The 27734-nt window shown below is 43.1% G+C and overlaps 1 protein-coding gene across 1 annotated transcript; it reads right to left on the minus strand.

Annotated features, from left to right (window-relative positions):
* Nucleotides 1-521: 521 nt before the first annotated feature.
* Nucleotides 522-27416, minus strand: LOC144893399 (uncharacterized). The gene is made up of 3 exons (XM_078783997.1): nucleotides 26692-27416; nucleotides 24761-26484; nucleotides 522-916 (listed from the first exon to the last, which is right to left on the minus strand). Exons 1-3 carry the CDS (start codon nucleotides 27126-27128, stop codon nucleotides 522-524), a joined length of 2556 nt encoding a protein of 851 aa, XP_078640123.1. The 5' UTR covers nucleotides 27129-27416.
* Nucleotides 27417-27734: the final 318 nt, after the last annotated feature.

Raw genomic sequence — 27734 nt, forward strand, 5'->3', positions numbered from 1 at the left:
GACAGGACCCATGTAAATTACCGATTGGAATTTACCAGATGTTCCATTATACCCTTTCGGCCTGGGGTCGGAGACAGAGACAGCGTCATACTCTTGGAGAAGGGTCTGAAATTCACGTCTAATGTCCAGAGCAAAGTAGTTGCTGGGAAAAGGGTGGATTCAAGTTTCACTGGTGATGTTTTAAGTCATGAAGATGGGACGGATTTGACCAAAATGGTCCTGAGATCTGATGATTTGAGAGTCATCGGTTGAGTTGGCCATACGGATCTTAACAGATATACGCTCGATATGAGATTTGGGGGGCGGGGTGGCATATTTCAGTTGAAGGAGGATGAGCCTGATAGTCATTGCGAGGTTCCAGGGAGTATGTAGAATCAGACAAATTGTCAGGGAGGTCTAGCTCAATGTATTCACCAGGCCATACAATTGTAGTTCATGGAAGGGCATGTATAAAATGGACACGGCAAACAGTATGGTGAGTGGGAGAGAGATCAGATGAACCGTATTGGTATATGGAACCATCATTGAGGATTCAGCTCCATGAAAGGTGTTTCTGACAGGCTATCAACATCCTGGTTTTCAACGACAAGGTCTTTGAAGGTAAACTGTCGATCGTGATGGGTCATGCTAAAACTGACTTTGCCGAGTACTGTGAGGGGGTTGGAGACAACAGCCTGGTGTGCTGACTGAGAACTCTTTCTCATGGGTGGACCGAGACGTTTGACGGTCGATAGGCTCATCATGTTTCCAGTGGCTCCACTGTCAATTACGGCACGGATAGTGTGGTCACCATAAAATGTGTCCAAGTAAGGTGACTGGCGTACTTTCATTCTATACGCAGAGGTGGAGGACTTGTCATCGTCACATGGAGAGTCGATGGATGGATCTTTCACTTCCTCATCATCGTCAGAGACGTCTAAGATGGTATATATTTGTCTCGCATTGGCCATATATTTTCGATCTTGTTCAGGGAGGTAGCTACACTCGCTGAGAAAATCAGTGCCCACACATGCCCCACTTGGTGACACAATGGGCATGCTTTTTGTGAGTGCTGTGGTTTATATATTGGTTTTGGAGTGGATGTTATATTTGGAAATGCAGGTCTCTTCTGACTTTTAGAAAGAAAGGCCCGCATGACTAGCGTTGTATCCGCATGACTAGCAAAGATGGTAGGGCCAGGGAGATTTATGGTTTACTGGAAGCCAATGTAAGAGACCATAGTAAGGCAAGACCTCCCTGACAATCATATTGTCATGTCGGTTGGATAGGGCATATCTAGATCCAGGTAGATCTGCATAGGTTGGTGTCCGGCTGTCGTGATAGGGAACCTCACCTGTAATAAGTTCTGTCTAACCAGAATGTCGGAGTAAGCTGCGTATCCGTGTCCCCACCATTAGGGGGCGTGGCTTGGTAACTAGAATTAAGGAATAAGGATAAGATTCCATTGTGTGTCGTTCCCTCTGTGATCATACCTGTGTCCCATATGGCAACGCACAATAGACATTAGATAGGCCCAATAGTAACACCACACAAACAGTACTTAATTCCCCCCTCCGCCACAATAACCATAAAACCCACAGGAAGCCAGTTTGGGGCACCGCCAATGCAGCTACAGCCAGCCACATCACCAGTTTGCATGGTAACACTCATTGCTCAGGCAGGCTGAGGCCACGCCCACCTTGCGAAGGATTGGTAGGATGAGGGCCACCGATTGGCGGAGTGGGCGACGACTGGTGATTGGTCAGGGCAAAATCAAGAAGCAGCTCGTTGGGATTGGTGAAGCAAGAGCAAAGAAAGCGGCATACTGATTGGTCACTGACGAATGGGATGAGAGAGACGTGACGTGGCCATTGGTGGAGAATTGAGTCTGCTGTAATGTTGGCTAGCAGGGATTGGCAGAGAGAGAGAGAGAGAGAGAGAGAGAGAGAGAGAGAGAGAGAGAGAGAGAGAGAGAGAGAGAGAGAGAGAGAGAGAGAGAGATGACGTCAAGAGAGATTAAAAAGTAAAGCAGACCGACATTTTCTCTCTCTCGTCCCTGCTCGTTGTAGAGACTTTGGTGCTTGGACCTCGTTCGTGCCTGCCCTTACGCTTTGCTTCACTTCGACCTTCTCTCCTTTCTGACCCGAACGTTGGGTGCATCGCAGCTTCGTGCTAAATTCGGGAAGACATTCCATGGCTGGTGAAGCGGGTTGCACGCCCGCTTGCTCGCTTGGTGCGAGAGGTTTTATCGAGGCCTTTCTTCCCGCCGCCCGGAGCTATCCATCCATCACAGAACCATCAGACAGACTGTCCCTGACACCGCCAGACATAGATAAGATGCGCCACAGAACATAACACGACGATTCTTTTATTTAATTCCTTCCCCTGTGCTGTTGTTGAAGTGAGGTGTGCGGGATCCCAATTTAGGACATTTATTTACCGGCGCGTCCATTGTTCTCGGGTTCCGTTCAATGAACGTGTTTCTTTTTGTACATTGAATTCGGTTGTCGTTCGCTTGATTTAATTTCCTGCACGTTCGAGGGCTGCCGTCGGAACCGTGAGGTAAGGTACTTCAGCATCCTCCTCCTCCCTCCCCGCATGTATGAACTCTGCCATATTTGAACTGAATGCCTTCGGACTTAAAGCTTTCTCGGTTAATCTGTTCCCTTGGTCGGTTTTTAAATCGCGAGGAACACGACAATATCTACGAGAACGACGTAACCACCCTTGGTATCCTTCACAACTCACTGGAATATACTTGCTCTGTACCTTTGCTCCATGAAGGTTTCCCATTTCTCTGATGCCGATTGTCCTCCTGTTCTATTGTCCCAAAACTCTCTCCTTATAAAGTCTCATCAGTACATATACAATCTCCCAGCAACTATAAAACTTCTTTTAAGATGGATTTTATCACCTTTGAAAACTTAACTTGCAGGTTTCTTTCTCCATTGATAAATCAGAATGAATGATTTCGTATTTGGCCAAAGAGAACGTTACTCATTATGTCCACCAGGGAGAAGTATATACCCACGTGGTCGAGAAAGAAGCACGTTCAAGTCGGCCATGGCCACTGCTCGCAAAGTATCCCGTTGGAAACACCCAGGGATGTTTTTCATTATCCTGTTTTGCATTCTCTGCATTTGAGGTTGATCAATGCAAACATTTCACATTTGTTGTCCTAACGTTCGGCATGTATTATTGTGCTCCAGTACATGATCGTTGAATCAAACGTCCCTTTTAAAAAAGAAAGAATTTTGCTTTTGGAATCAAAATCCACATTATTTTCCTCAATAATTTTAAAACAAGCATCAACCTAATGATAATTTAGGCTGATTACTAAAAATCATTTTACAGCATAATTAATTTATATAAAATTATACTCAATTTAAACAGGACTTTAAAAATTGTATCTATTTTATCTATTTGGTTGAAAATATCCAGGCAGAACGGAGGAAAAATAGTTCCTCTTTAAAAATAAATAATTTTGCTTTTGGAATCAAAATCCATATATTATTTTCCTTCATAATATTAAAACAAGCATCAACCCAATAATAATTTAGGCTGATTACTAAACGTAGGGGCAATACCCCTGGCGCTCACCTGGTAGAATAAACAGTATACTGCATTGAATAAAAGTATTTTAAACCAATTTCAATGGTTGCTAGAAGACGGGGCAGCATGTACAATCATACTAACATAATCATAATACTTCAAACAAACAAACAAAAAATACCTATTTTGGGGGGCAACTCCCCCCTCCCCCCTCCCACCCCGTGTCCCTCCTCAGACCCCAATTTTCCCAATACCTTTAACAAACATTGATACATCATGGGTGATGAAGGTTGTGGTGAAGCTTCATCAAAATTGTGTGTGTAAGTTCTGAGAAAAAAGCAAATACCTATTTTGGGGGAAACCCCCAATAGATCCCCAAAGGGGCAGATTTTTTAAATGCCAGGAATAAATGTTGGTACAGCACAGGTGATGAAGGTTGTGGTTAAGTTACACAAAATTTTGTGTAGTTTCAGAGAAGAAAGCAAATATTTATTTTGGGGGTCAAACGTGTCCCCACTTTGACCCCCTTAGACTTCGATTTTCTTAGTGCCATGACAATATTCGGTACATCACAGTTTATGAAGTTTGTGGCAAAGTTTCAACGAAATATTGTGTGTAGTTTCAGAGGAAAAAGCAAATTACTATTTTGGGGGTCAAACCTGGATCAACTTTGACCCCTGTAAACATCCTCTGACCCCTATTTTTTTTATGCCGTGAACAAACTTTAGTCACAACACAACAACTATAATTTGTGCCAAATTTGGTCGCAATCCCATCAGCGGTTTCGGAGAAGAAGTTTCAAGTGTTTGCGGACTGACGGACGGACAATGTGCCATTGCATAAGCTCCCCTGAACTTCGTTCCAGGTGAGCTAAAAAAATTATTTTACAGAATAATTAATTTATATACTCGTAAAAGTATACTCAATTTACACATGAGTTAAAACATGGTATCTTTTTGGTTGAAAAATTCCTGGCAGAAGGTGGGAACAATACAAAAATGCAAGATATAACACAATATGAAAGGTTATTTCATATCAACATGCCAGTGTAAATGCATCAAGCCTGCGTGCAACCATCTGTCTGTGCAGAATTGTGTCTGAGACAAATGGTGCAGAACGGAGCAACCCCAGACGCGTGAAATGTGCTTCCAGGCAAGGCTTTTCCTTCACTATCGACCATTATGATGTGTTGATGTATTGGGTGTCATTGACACGAGGGATTTGTGAAAGCCGGAACTTATTTGTGAATTTGTGAAAGCCGGACACCGCGGTAAAAAAAAAAAAAAAAACTTTTTTTACAGTAACAGATTTCTGCACCAGGACATTCATAAAAAATAGTCCTTATTTATATTTAAAGGAAGAAAAGGAGAACAACAACAAAATGTTTTACACACGCTGAAAGTGAACAAGCACGGAGCCATCCCAGCAGCACCACAACAGGGGCTCATGAAAAGCAAAATGGATCAATTTTGTACACAGCCCCACTAATCTTCCACATTAACCTGGATTTTGGTGTCCCTGTGATGTGGGCCACGGAATCGTTACTGATCCGATATTGCAGGCGCACACACTGCCAAGGTTTTCCCAAAGGGCCGTCGGAATTCTTGGCGACCGATTATCAAACAAAGGGGCTCCTTATGTACACTGATACTTCGGTTTTCTTGAGTGAGTGTTCGGAGGACTTGTGTAGAACCATAAGGATGGAAAGTTTAATTCTTCCTGACGTCATTCGTTGTAATTGTAGCCTCTTCGACTTCGTTGCTCGGCCATTCTACCTTTCAAAGTGTGAAGACGCAGCAAGTGTTTGCAACCACTGAATGTGCGCTTATTGACATCCAAACAACATTATGCACAACTCCTGGACCCTAGCACGCACTGGGTTCTTTGCACTGTCTGCCTAGAATATAAAGCAAAGTTTGGCTTTAGATCACACATGAAAAGTTGGGGCTCAAACACACTCCACACTGCATGTTTCCCTTTGGTATTGATGTTTCGTGTTTTTCTTGGAAGTTATCTCAAATTGGATTTGACGTTTTTCATCCTTTCACGGATGGTTCAGAATTTTATTTCCAGGTTTCAGAATTCCCTCATTACATTTCAATTATTTTTTTTCTTCGAGATAAACAGTTGCTTTTTCATCATGAACTCACATTCCCTTTTGATGTTCTGTGACACACAAGACTCAGCATGACAAAGTTTGGAATACAGAAACTAAAGTAAAATGTTGTGTTGATTTCCTGAACTTCCCCAAACGAGTCCAAACATTCTCCAGCGATTGGACATAAAAGGTGCAGGAAAGATGTGCAAACTTCTCACGGTTGAATTGTCTGTCTTCAATTAGTACCACAAAATGTACATTAACCCATTTGGCTGGGTAAAGTCTTTTTTCTTTCTTCTTCGGTTGAGCCTTTTGAGGACCTGTTAACAAAAGTTGGTTCTGTTCCTGTAGATATCAAAGTTATTCACCTGGAAACCATCTGTAGATAAAGCCACCTGGGCGAGCAATGTTGTTGTTTTTTCTCTGCCAAAGCGTAGCCCATGATTCTTTCCTCAAGGAAACACTTTAACTTTGCAATGAGCAAAACAGAATATAGTACATTTTAAAAAACAATTTCAAAAAGAGGAAAGATGGAATGGCACCAAATTAACCATAAAGAATACAATTATTTGTCAAGCTTTTAGCCATCCTTCAAACAACGAGTTTTTACATTACATTTACAGAAAGGTACAAACAGATTATTCATTGGGAAAGTGTTGGAAACCCAGAAATGTATATCATTGATGAAAATTTTTAGAATTTTAATGGAAAGTTAAATTGCTATTTAAATGCCAAGTCTTGATATACTTCATGAAGATGTCTTGTTGAATTATCACGTGACAATCAGAGATGTTCCCAATAAAGAAGTAACAAAACAAATACAGAGGATTTTTTTTTTTTTAATGATATACCGGTTACGGAACGGAAAGATCTTTAGAGGGGAAAAAAATTGACGATGAAGACTCATGAGGAAACATGGACCCAGAGTAATTTATGGGTGACGAAAGAAAAATCCCTTAAAGAATATATTTCAAGTCTTTCCTGATACGGTAGTTTACTTTGGGTTGAGTGACTTGGGTATGGGCATGTACATTATAAGACATTGACAGATATAATCCAGCCATCTATCCCAGGAAGTCTGGAAAGACCTCCACCAACTCTGATCTCTCCTATTTGTTTGGTCAATGAGCAAGTTTTGTGAAATTAATCCAACGCAATTTACAAAGATTATGCAAAGGACATTAGTTGGTGTTGATTTAAATTCTGAAATGCTGACATTCATTATTTTATTGACATGATAAGGATGCATTTCATGTTGTTGAACAGTTGGAAATCAATTTCTGAATCTAAATGAACTGTCTGCCTGTCTGTCCCATTACCTTTGAGATCTTTGGTGCATCACATTGGCATTTATCCATTATGACGTTTCTGGGAGTGATGCTAACTGGTATTCCTTTTATTCTTTACTGGCCACAATTATTGCTAGATTATTTTGTGGTTGGCCAGTGTTAAAAAAAAATAAAAAATACTTGGCTCAAGTCTTTTACGAAGCGGCTGGCCAGGCCTGACGTTTGACTCAAGTTAGGGCAGGAATTTGGTCCATCTATGGGATGGCACATGCATTGAGTAATCACCCTGCCTGTGAAACACTGGGATGACCGTTCATAGCTGGGTCATGATTAAAACTCAGGCTCGAAGGTTAAGTGGCGAGTGTGCGTACATCTAGGGCCGAGGCCATCATGCTAGCCCAATGCCAACTGGCATTGCCCAAGTCTATTTATTCTAAGCAGTAATTTAGAAATTGAAGATGGTACAAGTATAAAATGGCCTATACTTTCCTTAAAAGCACAGTGGGATCTTTAATGTCCATGAGCAAGTTATGGAAATTTGGACAACAGGCTTAGAATCTCCTCTTAAAGGATGCCATAGTCTATGATGTAACTCCTTGAATGAAGCACACCAGGAGGATAACATTTAGACAAATCCTGTTCATATTGAGAATCAAACTGAGAGAAGACACCTGAAAGGTAAGTACATCCTGAATACCTCTGAGCTATCCTGCCATTCCCTTTGTAGAGCAAACCATTCTTAAAAAAACAAAAACATTTCCACAATGTTAATATACCTTCAAATCAAGCAAAGTTTGATTTGAGTTATCGCTATAAACATGAAGATCAACTTTGCCCTAACCTTATTCTTTAGCATCCATGTTCTCAATCTGGACCTTTCTTACAGCAAACAGACTGGAAACTCCCTTGCCTTTCTCCATCACTCTGATGATAGCATATCTTTGTTTTATGGCAACTGTGCTGCGATGCAGGTGTTTGCCCACTGGACGACTCCCCATTTTTCATTCTCCACAAGTCACGGCTTTGGCCCATCACCAGTGATTTATAGCTCTCCTCATACTTCCAACATAGATTCAGCATTACTCTTCCCTTCTTCTGACCTTGAGGATTCCATTGCACTTCCACCGCCTGACGAATCCCTTACTGAATGTGATTTTTCACACTGTTGGTCACACTTCACCCTTTGACTGTTTCCAATATATTTTTGTTTTCCGTTTGTGATTCTCTCCCAAAGCAAGTATTGCCTTGTTTTGTTTTCATATTACAGCTGTTCCATCACCTTCCCTCACTCATTTGGAAATAATAATTTCATCATCACACTTGAATTGGGGTGCAACTTTCAAATATTAAAACTCTATTAAGATGTTTCCAAGCTGACCTGTCTGCCAGCTTCAATGTTTTTTTTTTTTTAAACAAGACCCTGTAGAAAGAAAAGGTGTTTTCTGGATTATAATCTGTATGACCTTTTGCATGCTAATCGGTTGCATTATTTTTTTTTTTATTTTTTTTTTTTTTTTGTATACTGAATCGAGGCTCGTGAAAGAGCTAACATTTACTTCACAAACAAATCAACCAGACAAACAAAATATATAAAAAGCGGGAGCGTAAAACAAGATGGGGAGAGAAGGTGAAGCACACAAACACAACATTTGAGAGCAGGGAGATGTGTGGAAGGGAGAGGGCTTGGGAGGAGGAGGCATGGGAAGGGGGGGGGGGGGGTGGAGGGAGAAGTATAAAACACAAGGACACCAATGACTTCCAGGACAGAAGTTGGTATTTCAAAAAAGTGGAATTGGGGTGAAATTAGCGGGGGTAGAAAAGATCAAGGTTTTGGATGGGGGAAGATAAGAGATGGTGGTGAACAGCTGTTTTAAAGACCTGGAGGGTGGAGTGGGATTGAAGAGAGTGAGGGAGTTTGTTCCAGAGGCGGGAGAAAAGAGGAATGAAGGAGTGAAGGTGAGCAGAGAGTCTTGATTTTTGCAGTTTGACCATAAGAGGGTTGCAGGCAGATCTTGTGCGACCTGTAGGAATATTTGCGGGACAGAGCCCAGAGAGAGCTGGGGGGGCAAGGCCAGAGAGGAGTCGGTAGAAGATGGAAAGACCACCAACCTGCCTGCGGTGAGTGAGTGAGAGGCCCTTGGAGTTAGCTTCATCACGGGAGATTCCAATGATTCTGAATGCTTTGGTTTCAACAGCGTGAAGACGAGCTAGGTGTGAGGCAGGAGCACCAGCCCAGAGGGGAGAGCAGTATTCCATTGAGTTGCGGATGAAAGCCTTGTATGTGGTGAGGAGCTCAGGTGTGCCAAGGAAGGACTTCGCACGACGGAGGATGCCCAGTCGGCGACTGGCTTTGGAGGCCAGATTTGAAATGTGGTTTTCCCAGGAAAGATCATGGCAGATAGTGAGACCCAAAAGCTTGAGTGACAGAACTTCTTGGAGAGGATTATTCAGAAAGTGGATGGGAGGGTTGTCCAGTCGGTCTTTTCGGAGAGACATCGTAAGAGTGTGAGATTTGTCAGGATTGAAAGACATGTTCCACTTGTTTGCCCAGTCTGTGATTTTGTCCAGGTCTGCAGAGAGTGAGGAGGCAGCAGACTGCCGATCTGAGGGATGAAGAATGGAGCGACAGAGAGTAGAGTCATCAGCAAAGAGATACAGAGGATTTTCAAGAGAGTCAGAGAGATCATTGATGAAGACCAGAAAAAGGACAGGGCCTAGAACACTGCCTTGTGGAACTCCAGCCTGAACAGGAAGAGGAGATGAGAGAAACCCATTCAGGGCCACACGTTGACTACGACTAGAGAGGAAGTCCGCCAGCCATGCGTGGAGATTTCCATGGATACCAAAAGAGGAGAGTTTGGTGAGCAGAGCGGGGTGCCAGACCGTATCGAAGGCACGTGATATGTCAAGAGAGACTGCTCTAATTTCCTGTTTGGCATTGAGGACCTCCATCCATTGTTGAGAAAGCAGAAGCAGCATGTCCAGAGTAGAGTGTCCAGGTCTGAAACCAAATTGATGATCAGAGATCAAGCCATTGGAGAAGAGGAAAGATTTCATATCTGAAGCAATGATGGATTCCATGACTTTGCTGATAATTGGGAGAAGGCTGATTGGTCTGTAGTTGCTGGGATCTGTTTTTGCACCTTTTTTGTGCAAAGCGGTGATGTTGGCAGATTTCCAAGCAGATGGAAGATGACCTTGAGCAAAAGAGAGGGTGAAGAGAACAGAGAGAGGGAGTGAAAGAGCGGAAGAACAGGATTTTAGGACCCGTGGGCTGATGCCGTCAGGTCCAGTTGCAGAATCCGAGTCGAGGGTTGACAGAAACTTTTCCACCTTGTCAGGAGGAAAGGACACAGAGTCCAGGAGCAGCTGGGTACGACTGGGTACGGTGGGTACAGAGAGGGATGGGTTTGGGACACAAGATTTAGAGGCAAACACAGAGTTGAGGCATTCAGCTTTTTCGCGTGCGGAGTCAGCCGTGTGGCCATTTGAGGTGAGGGAGGGGATGGAGGGGGAACAAACACCAGAAACAGATTTGACCAGACGCCACCAGGATTTGGAAGAGGGAGACAGATAAGAGAGTTCGGTCCTGAGAACGGAGAGATATTGTTTCCTGGCTCTCCTGAGCGTGGACACACACTTGTTTCGGGCTTTGTGAAAGGAAATGAGATTTCCTTCCGTTGGATTTGCTTTCCAGGAGACGAAAGCAAGTTGTTTTTGGGCAATAGCCTCACCACAAGATTCCGTGTACCATGGACGGGAGGAAGGGTATGACAACAGAAGACGAGATGGGATAAATCTGTGCATGAGAGAGAGCAGTTTGCTTTGGAAGAATTCCCAGGAAGAATTTATGTCAGAGGCAGTAGAGATGGGAGACCAGTCCAGATGATTGATGGCTGCTTGAAGACCGTGCCAGTTGGCCTGAGTGAAATGCCAGACTCGCCGACGCTGAGGAGGCTCTCTGAGAATGGTCAGAGAGATGTCCACTTTAACAAGCACATGATCAGAAGAACCGATTGGGGCAGAAGAGCAGCAGACATTTTCAGGGAAGTTAGTCATAACCAAGTCCAGAAGAGAAGATGCTCCGTTGACTGAAATCCGGGTCGGGAAATTGACAGTTTGTGTCAGTCCCAGTGAGTCACAGAAGTCCTTTGCTGAAGAGCCATGGCTGGTGAGAGAGGTACCCACACCCAGCCAACTGGCATGGTGACAGTTGAAATCACCACATATGAGGAAGAGAGAATTGGGATGGGTAGATAGAAGTTGGTCCATATTCTCAGACAGCGAGATGTAGATGGAGTCATCACTGTTTGGTGGACGGTACAACACACATATGAACAAAAGGTGGGAGCGAAGGGGAAGCCGTAGCCAAAGGTATTCCTGGGGGTGAGGTGGAGAGAGGGCAGTGCAGGGCGAGTGAGGAAGAGAGTTTTTTATAAAGATAGCAACCCCACCTCCAGGACGAGGCTCAGGTCTATCATACCGGAGTAGGGAGGAACCTGGGAGAGATACCAAGGAATCAGAGACATCGTGAAGGAGGAAAGTTTCTGTTCAGCAGATCACGTCTGGTTTGTCAGAAGCAACCTGTATGGAGAGATCAGACATGTTTGAGCGAAGGCCCCGGATGTTTGAGGTCCATACTGTTAAGGAAGAGGAAGGGGGAGCATCGGATACAGAACAGGGGGGGGGGAGCGGTAGGGTAAGATGTGGAAGAGGAGGAAGAGGTAGGGAGAGCTGTTGAAGGTGTGTCAGAGATTACAGAATAGCTCGGAGAAAGGGAAGGATGGGGCAGACAAAAGGTTTGATGGTGATTGGGAGAGGCGCAGTGAGGTGTTATTTGACGAGGGGGAAGAGCGAGGCAGAAGGTTGAGGGAGATGAAGGTGAAAGTTGGAAGGGGGAAGAAGCGGGGAGGACGCTTTGAGGGGGAGGGGTGAGAGGGGAGTCTAGGAGGGGAGGAGTGAGGGAGAGTCTCGGAGGGGAGGGGTGTGGGGGGAGATTTGAAAGGAATGGGTGATTGGGAAGATTTGGAGGGGAGGGGCAAGGGGGAAGATTTGAAAGAGATGGGTGATGGGGATGATTTGGAGGGGATGGGCAAGGGGGTAGATTTCGAGGGGAGGGGTGATGGGAAATGGGATTTTGGGGTGATGGGATTTTGAAAAATGTACGATTAATGGGAAACGAACATTTATTGCAAAATGAGTTTCTTGAGACATTCGAGTCAAAAATACGTTTGAGGGCGCTGGAGGGAGGATGGAGTGCTGGAGAGTTTAGGGAATGAATGAAAGATGCACTATAAGAGATGGAATTTTTTTTTGGAATGAATGGATTTGGTGAGCAAGTCGAAAGCATCCTTTTATAGAAGAAGAAGAAAAAGGTGTTATAGAATATGACAGAATATAGGTCTTCAGGGTTCAGATGAGACATTTTTTAACAACGTGATCACAAACAGCGTGGTCGAAGAATGAACGAACGAACAACTAAGAACGAATAAACGAATAAAAACGGAAGGAAATATTTTTGGGTTTTTTTTTTTTTTTGAGATTTTAAAACAAGGAAGTATGGGATGAAAAGACCGTGAAAATTTAAGACTTGTACATAGATAGACTAGGACATTGATCTAAAATTGCTCTGTTCGTAAGAAGAAATATTTAGACCTTAAGCTGCCCTTACCAGATAATATAGATGTCCTTGACAGGAAATAATCACCATACTGTACAACCACTTGCATGTACTATCAGCGATGCCTCTTCGTGGTGGTTGTACCCGCAACGCAAGTCGGGGGACAAATCTTCCACATTCTTCCCTGCTGCCCGGATTTGGAAGGGCAGCACGGTCACAGTCAGAGAGCCGATCGGTCCGCATGGACCGACCCTTTCCCTCTTGTCTCTTCTCTCTTTCTCTAACTCTGTCGTGGCCCTGGCTTCATGAAGGCAGGGGTACATCATCCTGGATGTGGGGAATATCTGGGTCGCTCCTGCGGCTGTCTCCGTGCCGTGGACCTGATCGAGAGAACTGTCTGGGGCTATACAACAACAACAACAACCAACTGTGTGTAAATATATACAGGCTGAATGCTTTCATTGACCATCTAGATTTCATAAATATTACTCTTCCACATACTTTATTTTGTTTGAACCTCTCACCGCCATCTTCATTTTCAGCATATGTATGAAAGTAGGCGACAAGTGACTATCGGTATTAGTTACCAACACTATAGAGTCAAACTCCCCTAAAAAATATTTTTCTATATACAATACTCTACCTTTTGTAAACAAATAAATAGCTTCACATCTTGTGGGGTCTTCATAACCCCGAAAAAAAGCCAGAGTTTATTGCAATCCTAGTTTCTGCGAAGGCCTGTGGCTTTAGGCCTTTGGAGAGAACGATTTCTATTCAGATTCCATACAAAGCATGAGTTTTGTTTTCTTTTGAACAAGTGCTGCCAATGTGTTGGTTCTTTTGAATTACTTGCAAAATAGGGAATGTTGGATTTGCCATAATATCACATTACAGAAATGTCGTCATAGCATTATAGATAATTAAATAACTGAATGGGTGGCCAGCATGAGTTTTTCCAATTATTTTTCGATGGAATTTTCTTTAGCTTAATGTGCCTTTGCTATTGAAAAAAAAACCCCAATTCCATTCCACAAGTCAGGATTGACAACTGGCGGCTCAGATATTTTCTAACTTTACAGGAATTCAATATGTAGTGTTGTCCAGGTTTACTTCATATTTTCAACGAAAGAACATGACATTTGATCACAAAAAGGCAAGTAAACATTTGCTCCTAATTTTGCTGGACAAAGCTTTCATTATTTAAGGTTTAATGAAAACTATAAACAGAAAGGAAACTTGCACAGCAGCTCTGGAATGATGCAATGCGCTGATACTGTATGTGTGTTATGTAAAATAGATTACCACTGCGTGCTAAGAAACATTCTTCTTCAGTGATAAGGTCTTTAAGACGTTTGGTTGCTGTAGGATAAATAAAATTACATACAGTTGGGCAGTCAAAAAAGTTTTCTTTGTTTTCGAATCTTCTTTTTACCTCTGCCACCAAAGGTGGATGGAGGTTATGTTTTCACCCCTGTCTGTTTGTATGTTTCTTTGTGAACAAGATATCTCAAAAAAGTTGTGGATGGATTCGGACCAAATTTGGCAGAGAAGTAGCGTATGTCACAAGGACGAAATGATTAGATTTTGGTGAAGATCTGGATTCGGATCCGGGTACTAGAATTTTAAAGTTCTTCTTCACCATTGGGAGATGGGGCCAAAAACGATACATAGCAGGATATCTCAAAAAGTTGTGGACGGATTTGGACGAAACTTGGTGGTCCGGTTGGGTGTCTGACAGGGAAGAATCGATTCGATTTTGGTGAAGATCTGAATATGGATTCGGATATGAAAATTATTTAATTTTTTAAGTGATTCTTCACCATTGAGTGATAGGTCTAAAACGATACAAAGTAGGATATCTCAAAAAGTTGTGGACGGATGATTTGGATTAAATGTGATTCTATATTGTGATTTTCTGGTTATTTCCTTTGTTGGTTTATTGGATGTGGGTAGCTCTACTTGTCATACTATATGTAATTAGAAAAGTGTGAGTTTGTTTGTGTGTTCGTTTATTACCCCACGCACGCAAAGCAAGAAGCGGGGTTGAAATAATTGGTCCATGTCAGTCCGTCTTATCAGTTTATGATCACGAACAACTTATTTAAATTGAATGTTATATTTTGCACTTGAATCGGAACATGAATAGGAAGACAAGTCTGATGTTTTACCATACTTTGGCTCAGAATTTGTCCCGATCGCACATGCACAGAAAGGATTGAGATGATTTTTCTAATCTGTATGTCTAGCATTCAAACAAAATTGAAAATCATTCCAAACAGGAAAACTACTGCTTCTAATGACGTTATAAAGGACACAAACAACAGGCACGAAGAACTAATGTAACATGTTATAAAGAGTGGTGCAATTAAATTGGGTAAAACAGCGGGAAAACCCAGAATTTATTTAATTATACGCCTTTAAACCTCTTTAAATCTTTATTTAAATTGAATTATACCCTTGAACATTGTGGAACACAAATAACCTTCACAATACTTCCATAAATCATGCTATATATCGATATATACCACGAGAGGGCATGGAATGTGAGAGGGTACAGTATTGAGGTGAAGACGAGGCTGCCAATATGGCTCTGTACGATGCTGATTAATGTTGTGTTATATGGTGATCAATAAAGCCTCCATCTCCTAAACTGCGACTCAATGCCATCTTATTACAGTGTATAAGGGTGGTGTATAAGACTGCTTCAGTAGCGCTGAACTTCTGGATTTTTTAAAGCTTTCTTTAACCCTTTGACCACAACTGTCAAAAATCCTACACCAATGCAGCAATTGGGCCTTGGAGGCCCCACAAATGTATTCCTGTACAGTTTTTTTTTTTAATAGATTTTTTTTCTTTCATATCCTTTTTCAATCCAAGTCGATGCTCATTGCTCATGGATGTGTATTTGCTCAGAAAATGTGAATCATTGATCCTATTGTTTGGAAGAATCCCATAGAAGTAATGAATCTTTTTTTTTCTGCAAAAAATTGTTTTTGTTCTTGGTTTTTCAACTTTTTTTCTCTAAAAGGTTGAGGCTCATGGAGGAGTATTTGCTCAAAAATATGATTCACTGATCCTTTTATTTCGAATGTATATGACCACAACTGTCAAAAATCCAACACCAATGCAGACATTGGGCCTCGGAGGCCCCACAAATGTATTTATGCAAAGTTTTTTTTTTTTAATAGATTTTTTTTCTTTCATGTCCTTTTTCAATCCAAGTCGATGCTCATGGATGTGTATTTGCTCAGAAAATGTGAATCATTGATCCTATTGTTTGGAAGAATCCCATACAAGTAATGAATAATAATTTTTTTTGCAAAAAAAACAATTTGCGGGGTTTTCAACTTTTTTTCGCCAAAAAGTTGAGGCTCATGGAGGAGTATTTGCTCAAAAAAATATGATTCACTGATCCTTTTATTTAGAATGTATATGTCCACAACATTGTCAAAATTCCTACACCAATGCAGTCCTGGGAGGCCCGGGCATTTTATTTACTTATTATGATTATGGGTAATGTGTAATAAGTGTAATTTGTAATGTGTAATGGGTAATGTGTAATGTGTTATGGGTAATGTGTAATGTGTTATGGGTAATGTGTAATGTGTTATGGGTAATGTGTTATGAATGAAGGGTTTACCTCGAATCTGAATGAAATATTTATATATTTATTCCATCAAATTATTTATATCCAAGTTATAGGAGCATACAAGAAGGCTCATGCAAAGCAAAAAAATTATATGACATGGATATACCACAATAAAAAATAGAAGGCGCATCTAATGCCCCAGGCCTGCATTAGTGTTATGAATGAAGAATGAAGCTTTTCCCATGAACCTGCATTAAAATTTTCATATTTTTGTCACTGAATCATTTGTAACCAAGTTATCGGAGCATATAATGAGGCTCATATGAAGAAAATAATGATGTAACATAGTAGTACAACAACATTTATGCCTGGTATCCAAGCCCCTGGCCTTCATTCGTGTTATGAGTGAAGAATGAAGATTTTCCCACGAACCTGTATGCAATTTTCATATTTTTGTCGCTGAATTATTTGTAACCAAGTTATAGGAGCATATAATGAGGCTCATTTCAAAAAAATAATGATATAACATAGTAGTACAACAACATTTATGTGGGGCCTCGAAGGCCCCAGGCCTGCATTCGTGTAGGATTTTCGTGTTATAAGTGAAGAATGAAGGTTTTCCCACGAGCTTGAATGAATTTTTTTTTAATGTAACTGAATTTTGTGTAACAACATGAAAGTCGTTGAAAATGAGGCTCATCCCAAAAAAAATTGTACAACATAGTTTTTGCAACAAAAAAAACCTTGTGGGCCTCCAAGGCCCAATCACTGCATCAACAACAACAACAACAACATGCATTTTAAGGCCATTTTCCCTGCTAGAGCGGGGGTTAGCCTTGTGGTCCCCATGACAATCTTCTCCATTTTGCCCTATTTTCTGCATCTCTCCTTGTTTTGTTGCTCTTACCAAGTGCAAGCTCTTACCAAGCAAGCTCTTACCAAGTAAGCTCTTACCAAGTAAGAGCAAGTCTTGCTCTTACTGAGCACCCCCTTGCCCGCATTTCTTCTTCCACCATCTTTAGCCAAGTCTTTCTCGGTTTTCCCAATCCTCTACTTACTTCTACATTCATTTCCATCACTCTTCTCAACCAGTCACTTTCATCCTTCCTCAACACATGACCAAACCATCTCAACCTGTCCCTCTTCACAGCATCAATCACAGGCTCTATTCCCATCATCTTTCACAATTCATCATTTGTCTTCCCCTCTCTCTCTCAACGATACTCCGCACATCCACCGAACCATTCGCATTTCCACCCTTTCCAGCCTTCGTTACTGCTCTACGTTCATTAGCCATGTCTCGCTCCCATAAATCATAACACTTCTCACACATGCAGCATACACCTTTCCCTTCAGCTTCAACGACACTTCCCTCCTCATCAGCACGCCACTCAGTTCCCGAAACTTGTAGCCTGCCAAATCACTGCATCCAAGGGTTAAAATCATTATTTTATTAAAGTGGAAGTATATACTTTAACACTGTGTGGGGTATCATGCTCTATAACCACCGTTTAGAGGCCATTTTTCCCCGCAAAGCGGGGGTTGGCCTTTTCGGGGACCGTGGTAGTTGTTGTTTTTTGGTCCCCTTTTTGAAGCAATGTTTTACGGCCGGATGCCCTTCCTGACGCCAACCCTTTTTGCCGCCTTCAACGACAAACAGGGAATTACCAGTGAACTGGTACTCAATTAGCCGACCTCGGAAGGAATGACAGGCTGAGTCAACCCCCCTGGCGTTAATTCGGCGATCGACCGAGATTCGAACCCAGGATCCTAGGATCCTAAGCCGGCACCCTAGCCGCTAGCCCAACACCAGGGATACACAGACTCTCATGCTCTCATGCTCTATGAACTCTCTAATTTGTGTCTTTGCTTTTTGTGTGTATATTTCACTACTATGCACTCCTGAACCACTGGATGGAATGAGTTGAAAACTGCTCGTTGCACTTGATAAGTTTTTACGTGGTTAAAAAGTCATAGGCCTGGGTGGTCATGATGGGGCGAGTATGCCAATCCTCTTTATGTAAATATTATTGTATAGCACCGCTCCTGGTAGGAGGGCGAATTACAAGTCTTATTGAAATAATCCAATTCTGGGAAAATCCATAAAGATTTCACCAGTAGGAAGAATTATATGCCCATCCCAAGTTGCCTTTAGAATATATTGTTGGTGGTCCTTCCCTTTAAAGGGCTGTATAGTCCCTGTGATAACACTTCACCTGTGGTGTTACTTCACCATGGTACTGCAGGATTCCTGGCTCGTTTCAACTTGAAGAAAGAACGGAGGCAACATATTTGCCTGTTCAGGTCAACAAAGTACTTCAAAGTACAAAAGGAAACAGTCAAAGTACTTCCATACTTAACAGCAGTTTTCTGTGCATTCCCAACACAAGCAGTGTGCTGCACATATCATAGTCGGCTTATCTGTGTCAGGTACTCCAAACTGGCTGCACCTGCAAAAAACTAGCACCATCAGAAACAAGATGACAAAAAGAGCATTTGGTTCAATTAAACATTTGATTGTGATGATGCATACCAGTGAAGCAATCGATTCCTTTTCGGGGAGAATGTGTGCTCACCATACACGTCGCGTGTTCTTTCATGCCTAAAAACAGGAAGCAACAACTCCTGCAAAACTGGAGGTTTTTGGAAGCAGTAGGAAAGCGACTACAGGTTCGTTTTCCAATTCGTATTCAAAATATTGAATTGAAATTCAATTGAAATAAAGTTGTTCCTTGATCATAAACTGACGTTTGTAGATGGACGGACAGACGGACAGCATAAGTGAACCAATTGCTTAACCCCGCTTTTCGCTTCGCATACGCGGCGAAATGATAGCAAATTTATTTCCGTGGCAAACAAGATTAGGTGATTTGGAGTGCAGTCCATCACTAAACTGTATCATGGAATGATGTTGGGCAGCATATTGGTCATCAAATCAAGCACCACACTTCCTCGATGGTGTAACAAGACCATAACAGAGATCTCTTCAAGTTAGAGTACAGCCGACGACAAGAGCACCTCGTTACTCAAACAGCATGAAAGTATTGTTTTGGATATTATGGCGTAGCCCATGTATATGGCGTAGCCCTATGGCATAGGGCAAAGCCGTCTAGAACTGTGTTTGTCCGTCCGTATGTACAGTCACGTGAAAAAGGAAGGACACCCCATGTAAAGTTTTGACTTTTTCAACATATTTCAACATACAGCTGTTTGATCTTCATTTCAACAATATTGATAGATAAAGGTGATATAATATAACAAATATCATAAAACATTTACATTTTGTAGTCCATTGTATAAATTAAATAAACATAAATGCAAATTTCGCATGTGGAAAAGTAAGTACACCCTTGGCTCTAATAGGTGGTATTTCCCCCTTTGGCAGAAACAACCTCAAGTAGGCGTTTCTTATAACTGTCTACCAGTCTCTAACATCGACTGGGAGAAATTTTTCCCCACTCCTCCATGCAGACTTATTTCAGCTGTGCGATGTTTGAGGGGTTTCTTGCATGCACAGCTCGTTTCAAATCCCCCCACAACATCTCGATGGGATTTAGATCCGGGCTTTGACTTGGCCATTCCAGAACCCTCCATTTCTTTCTTTTCAGCCATTCCTTGGTGGATTTACTGGTATGTTTAGGGTCATTGTCATGTTGCAAGGTCCACCTTCAATTGAGCTTCAACTTTCCGACAGATGGCCTCACATTATCCTCAAGCAACCTCTGGTACAATGAAGAATACATAGTTGATTCTATGATGGTGAGCTGCTCAGGCCCTGATGCAGCAAAGCTGCCCCAAACCATAATATTTCCACCACCATGCGTTAGTTGTTATCAGGTTCTTGTGGTCAAATGCTGTCTATGGTTTTCACCAAACATGTCTTCTGGTACTGTGGCCAAATAGCTCTACCTTTGACTCATCTGTCCAGAGCACATTGTTCCAGAAGTGCTGGTCTTTGCCGAGGTGTTCATTGGCACATTTTAGTCTTGCCCTGATGTTCTTTCTGGACAGCGAAGGTTTCCTCCTGGCACACCTCCCATGTAGATCAAGTTTGTGCAGCCTCTTTCTAATGGTAGACTCGTGCACTTTGACATCAACAATGGCAAGAGCTACCTGTAGGTCCTGTGATGACATTCTGCGATTCTTAGAGACTTCTTTCAGCATCTTGCGGTCTGCTCTCTGGCTGAACTTGCTGGGGCGGCCTGGCCTGAACAAGTTGGCAGTTGTTTGGAATCTTCTCCACTTGTAGATGATCTTCCGGACAGTCGAATGATTGATTTCAAATTGTTTGGAGATCTTTTTAAATCCCTTCCCAGACTCGTCGGCATCTATAACATTCTTTCTGAAGGCCTCAGAGAGCTCTTTTGATCTAGGCATGGTGATACCGCACACTTCAACAACAAAGAGCAAACCAAACTAAATGTCTGAGGTTTAAATAAGACATGTTCCTCCAAGATCCTCTCTAACGATGTTCTAATCATTTGCACCTGAGCTGGTGCACTTGATTCTAATTTTAGGTATTTGAAGTAGTGATAAATGTAGGGGTGTACTTACTTTTTCCACATGCAAAATTTGCATTTTATGTTTATTTCAATTATACAATGGACTACAAAATGTAAATGTTTCATGACATTTGTTATATTATATCACCTTTATCTGTCAATATTGTTGAAATAAAGATCAAATAGCTGTATGTTGAAATATGTTGAAAAAGTCAAAACTTTACACGGGGTGTACTTACTTTTTCACGTGACTATGTATGTATGTATGTATGTATGTATCTCCCCTCAAACGTATACCAATCAGAGCTGAGACTATGGTCACATGACAGGGTGACGCGATTACGTCTGATGTCTTTACGGCGGTACAGCGGCTGACTCTCCACACACCGCCATTTTGATTTAAATGCCGTTCATGCCGAACATATCATCGAACCTGTCATATATCACAATCGCCATGCGCTATCTTTACGTTTTTCATTCTGTGCGAAACACAAACAAACCAATTGTTAAAATGATCATCAAATATCAAAAGCATCGTCGTTACGGATCTTCCAACAACACGGTAGTATATGCCTTCGGCGTAAAGACTCACCTTCGGACCGCTTCGGACAAATTAAGCCCAGGTATCTTAATACTCATAATGTCATAAAAATTTAGTGTATCGTTTCAGTAGTATCGTTTTCATAATAATAATAATAATAATAATATAGTAAACATAACCATAACACTTTAATCCCAATGTCGTGAATGGAAAGTTAATGGATTGAAGCGGTGTATGGTTCATGATCAATGATGAGCAGTGTTCGGCACTAATATTAATAACCGTGGAAGTAAGGAATTAGCCTCGGTTTTTTGATAGTAATATAATTTTCGAAATAATGACAACGTAACGTTAATATTATAGTAAATCTAATCGTAACACTAATCCCTTCGTAGTGACTGCAAACTTACTGGAAGTTAAAATATATAATCTTCTACATATTAAAGTAGCGGCAGTTTTGTGTCCGTTACGTCATTACGTCTATGATGTCATTACGACAGCTGACTCCACCGAAGACAGCTGACTCCACCAACCGACATTGTAATTTACTAGTACACCTGCTCACTACTGGAGTGGCAGGAAGGGTCATTCATCTTTGGGCTATGTAGATTACAGTCGATCTATGGTTGGATCTCAAGAACATTGGGTGTGTTCATTTACCAAGTTTCTTGTTGAGAGATCGCCAAGTGGTTGTTTAAGCATTCGAGCAAGCACTCCATTCAAAACCGTTAAGGAATTGCTGGCTTGGCAAGCGCTAGCTAGCTGCTTGGTAAATGAGCACACCCCCATCCCTTGTGGGGTACATAGATTGCAATAGATCTTCGCTCAGTTCTGCAAGTAAAACTTACCTCACGAATGTCTGGATTCCTCCAATTTTCTTTGTTCAATGTTATAAACAGCATTAGCGACTGTTTAATAAGCTAATCATATGTGTTTGTGGTTTATAATATTTTACAAGACTGGCTACGTCGCTGTTAGACTTTTGGTCTTGTTTTTGAAAATAAATAAACCTGCAGATACTTGTAAAAAAACAAAAACATGCCAGGATTGAATATGTTAAATGACATGATAACGTATTGAGCATATAGAGTCTCATTTGAAATTTCTAAAAGTTAGAAAACAAGAGTTTGTTTCAAGTACATATTCTGATCAATGTTCTCCCTTTTCTATGATATTAACTTTTCATCACTTTTGATCTTGTGTCATGTTATTGAATAATGATTTTGCACATAGTATCTAGCTACTCACAAATATTTGACAATTTTGATTTCGAGAATTTTATTCAGTATTGTCGGGTTCCTCGCGATTAAAATCGTCGAAGGAAACGGATTGCCGAACAAGCTTTAACTCCGAGGCGTTCAGTCAAAATATAGCGGAGAATACACGTGGGGGCAAGTGGGGGAGAAGCCAGAGCGCTTACCTTCACGGATCCCACCGGCAATCCACAAACCTGCAATAAATCAACTCAAACAAACAGGATTTAAAATGTGCAAAAATAAACAGGTTTATTAAAGAAAAATGCCGGTAACAAAGAAAGCACGATAAAACTAAACCCATAAATTGAGGGACCCTCCACACAGACTCGTATACAGACAACGGATAAAATAATGTTATATAAAATGAATGTGTGTGGTTGGCACTTAGCTTTCTTTGCTCGGCTTGAACCCCCGTCACGAGTCATCCAGGCCCCGTGTCCCTACACGGGAAACGCACGCCGGTTGGCGCAAACTCGTGCTGAACAAGTCGGCCTCCACCAGACCCTGCTTTCCTAGTTGCATGTCGTTTTTCCGACCATCCAACCTCCCGATGTTCCCGCACTGGAGCGCTCGAAACTCTGGCTGTTTGATGTTGCAGAGGGAATGAAATATCCCCCTGGTGCCGGCGCACAAAACCAGGAACGAAACCAAGAACGAATCCACGAACGATTCGTTCCCCCAGGAGCCAGTGAATGAATCACGAACAAGAGAGAATCAGTTGTTACGTGGTCCCCTCGGTGAATACCTGGTCTCGGTGACCCCCGGACCGTGAGAGGAACTCCGCCAGCAAGCTGTATTATATATGCGCTTTCGCCACGCAATCCATATGAATTTCACCCAGGAGACAACTGGTGTTCAAGGATATATTTCCAATGGTAATGATACCATACAATTTCAATGACCCAACCACGGAGATTTTCCCCGAGCAATCAACAATACACAACCATCAACAATATTTCAATGACACAACCACGGAGATTTTCCCCGAGCAATCAACAATACACTACCATCAACAATTCCCCAGCCACAATCAATTCCCTATGAGTAAGATGGCCATCTTATACATGTGTGTCCCGGTGAGTACTCACGACACCCTTTTGGTCTCGGTCCCGCACAATGTCTCTGGGCCCCTCCTGACCAAGATGATGGTCGCCGTCGCCGCTCTCGGGCGGTTGAACGAACCCCGGGTGGACGTTTTTCCACCGGGCAGGTATCGTACCAGGCACCGAGGCTGCAGCCCCTCGTGGCCACGCGAAGCGGATACGGTAGAGCAAGCCAAACCCCACGCCGCTTGCAAGGCGCGTTAGGCCCCCAACGTGCGACCCGCACGCGTCTGTTTGGACGGTGCCGCGAACGAGGCCAGACGCGGGTCGATGCACGGCCCCACGTCAACTTGCCGTCTCCACCGGGCAGGTACACGTCCCGGTAATTCCTCTCGCCAGACAGGCTTCGGATCGGAACGCCACTTTTCCACGCAGCGCAAGGTCGATCCCACCTTTTTTCGGAGCGGGGCGAGGAAGAATAATAATCGTCCTTTTTTCCTCGTGTCTTTTCCTCTTCCGTTTCCGGTCACTTCCGTTTCCGGCCACTCCCTCAGAAGGGCTCCTGACCCTCCAACCACAACAACTACACAACAACTTAATATACTACACACGGATAAGCAAAGACCTGAATGGTAATTCACATACATTCACATAAATATGTAACACTCCCCCCCTTCAAGAAAGAAAGTTTGAACCCAGCGAAAACTTTCTTTGCCGGCCAATTTGGAGAAACAAACCAGATAACTCAACCCCCCCCACATTATCCGTTCCCCCCGGGCACAGTTATCACTTAAAAATAAAGCAACCAAAATTTCACCACAACCCCTCCAGATTACTCCCTCTGGACTAAGTACCAACAACGACATTGTCCCTGCCAAATCAAACTCCATCTCATGACCCTCTGACTTTGACCGTCAGTTTCTTGGGAATGAAGGTTAAGGGGTTGATCAAAGATCCAAAGTTAAGCAACTCGATAGCACTTTTTCCGGGAGGCCAAGCCGAGTATTCACTACATGGATGCCTTTAGGAACGCGGAGTTCACGGTTAGTCCGTGCAGGAAAGTTCTCTACATGGGCGCCTTGAGGAACGTGGAGTTCACGGTTAGTCCGTGCATGAAAGTTCACTACATGGACGCCTTTAGGAACGGCGTTCACGGTTAATTCGTGTAGGAATCTTGGCTCGGCGGCTCCGCCGCCTTCAGTGCTTCAACTTCTCAGAACTTCCCTAATAATTAGGGTGGGACCACTGGTCCCTGTAGTCCCATGAATAGCGGCTCCTTCTCGGCCCCTACCAAAACTACCGCCCAGTTGTCCTCTCCTGTAGACCTCTCGACGCCTACGAAATGCCTTCCCTACTGTTATGGTCCGACCCTCCAAATCCTTGCCATTCCAATTCTTCTCTGCCTCTCTGGCGTCTTTTGTGCTGGCAAACGTGACAAAGCCGAACCCTCTTGACTGTTGCGTTTCCCAGTCTCTTACCAACCGCACTTCCACCAGCGGCCCATATCTGTTGAAGACAGAGGTCAGAACTTCTTCCTCTGTTTTGAAGTTCAGTCCCCCTACAAATAACTTGGCACTTTTGTCGCCATCCCGAGCTGGTGTGGCGTTATTTTCCCTGCTGGGCTCTTTACCAACCCTCAGGTTACCATAAACTTGACCCCCGGCCAAATCATTCCCGATAACCACAGATACACCCTCTACAGGAAGCGTGGCTTGTAAACCGACGGTGACCGGTCCTGACACCAAATCGGACTCCAAATGGATGACATGAAGGGGAGCACTAACACCGCCTCCGATCCCCTGTAAACGAACACTATCCCCCGTTGCCGTCTCCTCGGACCATGGCAAAATGCCTTCAAGCATTAAAGATTGATGGGCCCCTGTGTCCCTCAATATCCTAACCGGTCTCCGGTTAGTCGAGGCTCCATCCAGTGACACAAACCCCTCTGAAATAAATGGTTGGTAACCCTTTTGATGGCGATTTCTTACGCTAGCCATCGCATTCGGAGTTGTAATAGTCGGACTCCACTCTGGGTTGTCCCTTTTCATGAGGTAACAACTGGACATCAAGTGTCCAGGTTTCTTGCAAAACGCGCAAGTAGGCCCGGAGGAAAAACTCGTGGTCTGCCTCGGGCCCCCCGAACTATAAGTTTGTCTTGGGCCCGCATCCCTCTGATTTCGAACAGGTGGGGTATCATAGTTGTCCCCATAATCATCTCGAGGCCGCCGCCATGTATGGTCGTTCTCCGCACCTGCTGTTCCCCACCTCCCCTGCGGAGATCTAGGCGAGGAGTTAGGTTCGTGGACCCCTATTCGGTGGGTTAAGGCATAATCATCTGCCATGGTGGCTGCGTCCCACAACTTTGGTACTTTCTTTTCCTGCAGGTACACTTTGATGTCCTCGTGGACACACTGCTGGAATTCCTCCACCAGGATCAAGTCCCGCAATGTCTCGAAGTCTTTCCCGACTCCTTTTGACTCACACCACCGATCAAACATGTTTTCTTTCACTCTGGCAAACTCCACATGGGTCTCACTCTCCCTCTTCCTGGCATTCCTGAATTTTTGCCTGTAAGCTTCCGGAACCAACTCATAGGCTTTGAGGATGTGCTTCTTCAGTTCCTCATAATCTGCACATTGGTCCATTGGTAGCGCCGAATAAATTTCCTGAGCTTTCCCCACCAGCACACTTTGCACGAGTATGGTCCAGGCCTCCTCCGGCCAGTTTAATTGTCGAGCCACTTTCTCAAAGTGTGGGAAAAATTTCGCGACTTCTTTTTCACTGAACGGTGGAACCAGCCTCACATGTCTGCCCACATCCCAGGTTTTCTGGTTAGGTGTCGACCCCGTCAGCAAGGGTGGTGCCTCTCCCCGTTCTCTCATTAACTCCAGCTCCTTGAATTTGATTTCTTGCTGAAGCTCCATGTCACGTTCCTTTAATTCCCTTTCCGCTTTTCTCTCCTCTGCTTCGAGGTCCCTTGCAGCTCTCCTCTCCTCTGCTTTTCTCCCTTCTAACCTTTCCTGGAGTTCTCGTTCCACTCTCCTTTCCTCTGCTTGTTTCTCTTCTCTCCTCGCTTCTGCTTTCCTTTCTTCTTCTGCTAACCTTTCCTGGAGTTCTCGTTCCACTCTCCTTTCCTCTGCTTGTTTCTCTTCTCTCCTCGCTTCTGCTTTCCTTTCTTCTTCTGCTCTTTCCTTTTCTGCTTTCCTTTCTTCTTCTTTTAACCTTTCCTGGAGTTCTCGTTCCACTCTCCTTTCCTCTGCTCTTTCCTTTTCTGCTTTCCTTTCTTCTTCTGCTCTTTCCTTTTCTGCTTTCCTTTCTTCTTCTGCTCTTTCCTTTTCTGCTTTCCTTTCTTCTTCTGCTCTTTCCTTTTCTGCTTTCCTTTCTTCTTCTTTAATCCGTTCCTGGCTCCGTAATTGCAACTCCAGTTTCCGGAGCTCAACATCTTCTGGTTCTTCGGGTAGCCACTCCCAGGCTAACTCGTCCCATGTTCCTAATCCCACCATAGATTGTATCACCGTGGCCTGCAACTCTGCCTTCCTCAAATTAGTTCGGACCTCCAAGTTAAAATGTTTGGCCAATTTCAAGAGGTCCGACTTTAGCAACGCTCGGAACTGTGCCTCACTCGGGGTTACCCCAAAGTTCTGTGCCACAAACGCCATGGTGCCTATCGTTAACACCTGTTAACCTCCACCCAAGACTTTACCCCAATTTCTCAAAAAATTTTTTTTACCAATTAATAATTAATTAATAAATTTTAATTAATAAAAAAATTATTATTTTATTATTTTATACAATTTTAAATCCCGGACGTAGACCCAATTGCGAAACCGCAAATCGTAATTTGGACGAGCCCCCAATTCTGTTACGTGGTCCCCTCGGTGAATACCTGGTCTCGGTGACCCCCGGACCGTGAGAGGAACTCCGCCAGCAAGCTGTATTATATATGCGCTTTCGCCACGCAATCCATATGAATTTCACCCAGGAGACAACTGGTGTTCAAGGATATATTTCCAATGGTAATGATACCATACAATTTCAATGACCCAACCACGGAGATTTTCCCCGAGCAATCAACAATACACAACCATCAACAATATTTCAATGACACAACCACGGAGATTTTCCCCGAGCAATCAACAATACACTACCATCAACAATTCCCCAGCCACAATCAATTCCCTATGAGTAAGATGGCCATCTTATACATGTGTGTCCCGGTGAGTACTCACGACACCCTTTTGGTCTCGGTCCCGCACAATGTCTCT

This window comes from Myxine glutinosa, chromosome 8 (assembly GCF_964187855.1).
Source record: "Myxine glutinosa chromosome 8, kmMyxGlut1.1, whole genome shotgun sequence".
NCBI classification, from domain to species: Eukaryota; Metazoa; Chordata; class Myxini; order Myxiniformes; family Myxinidae; genus Myxine; species Myxine glutinosa.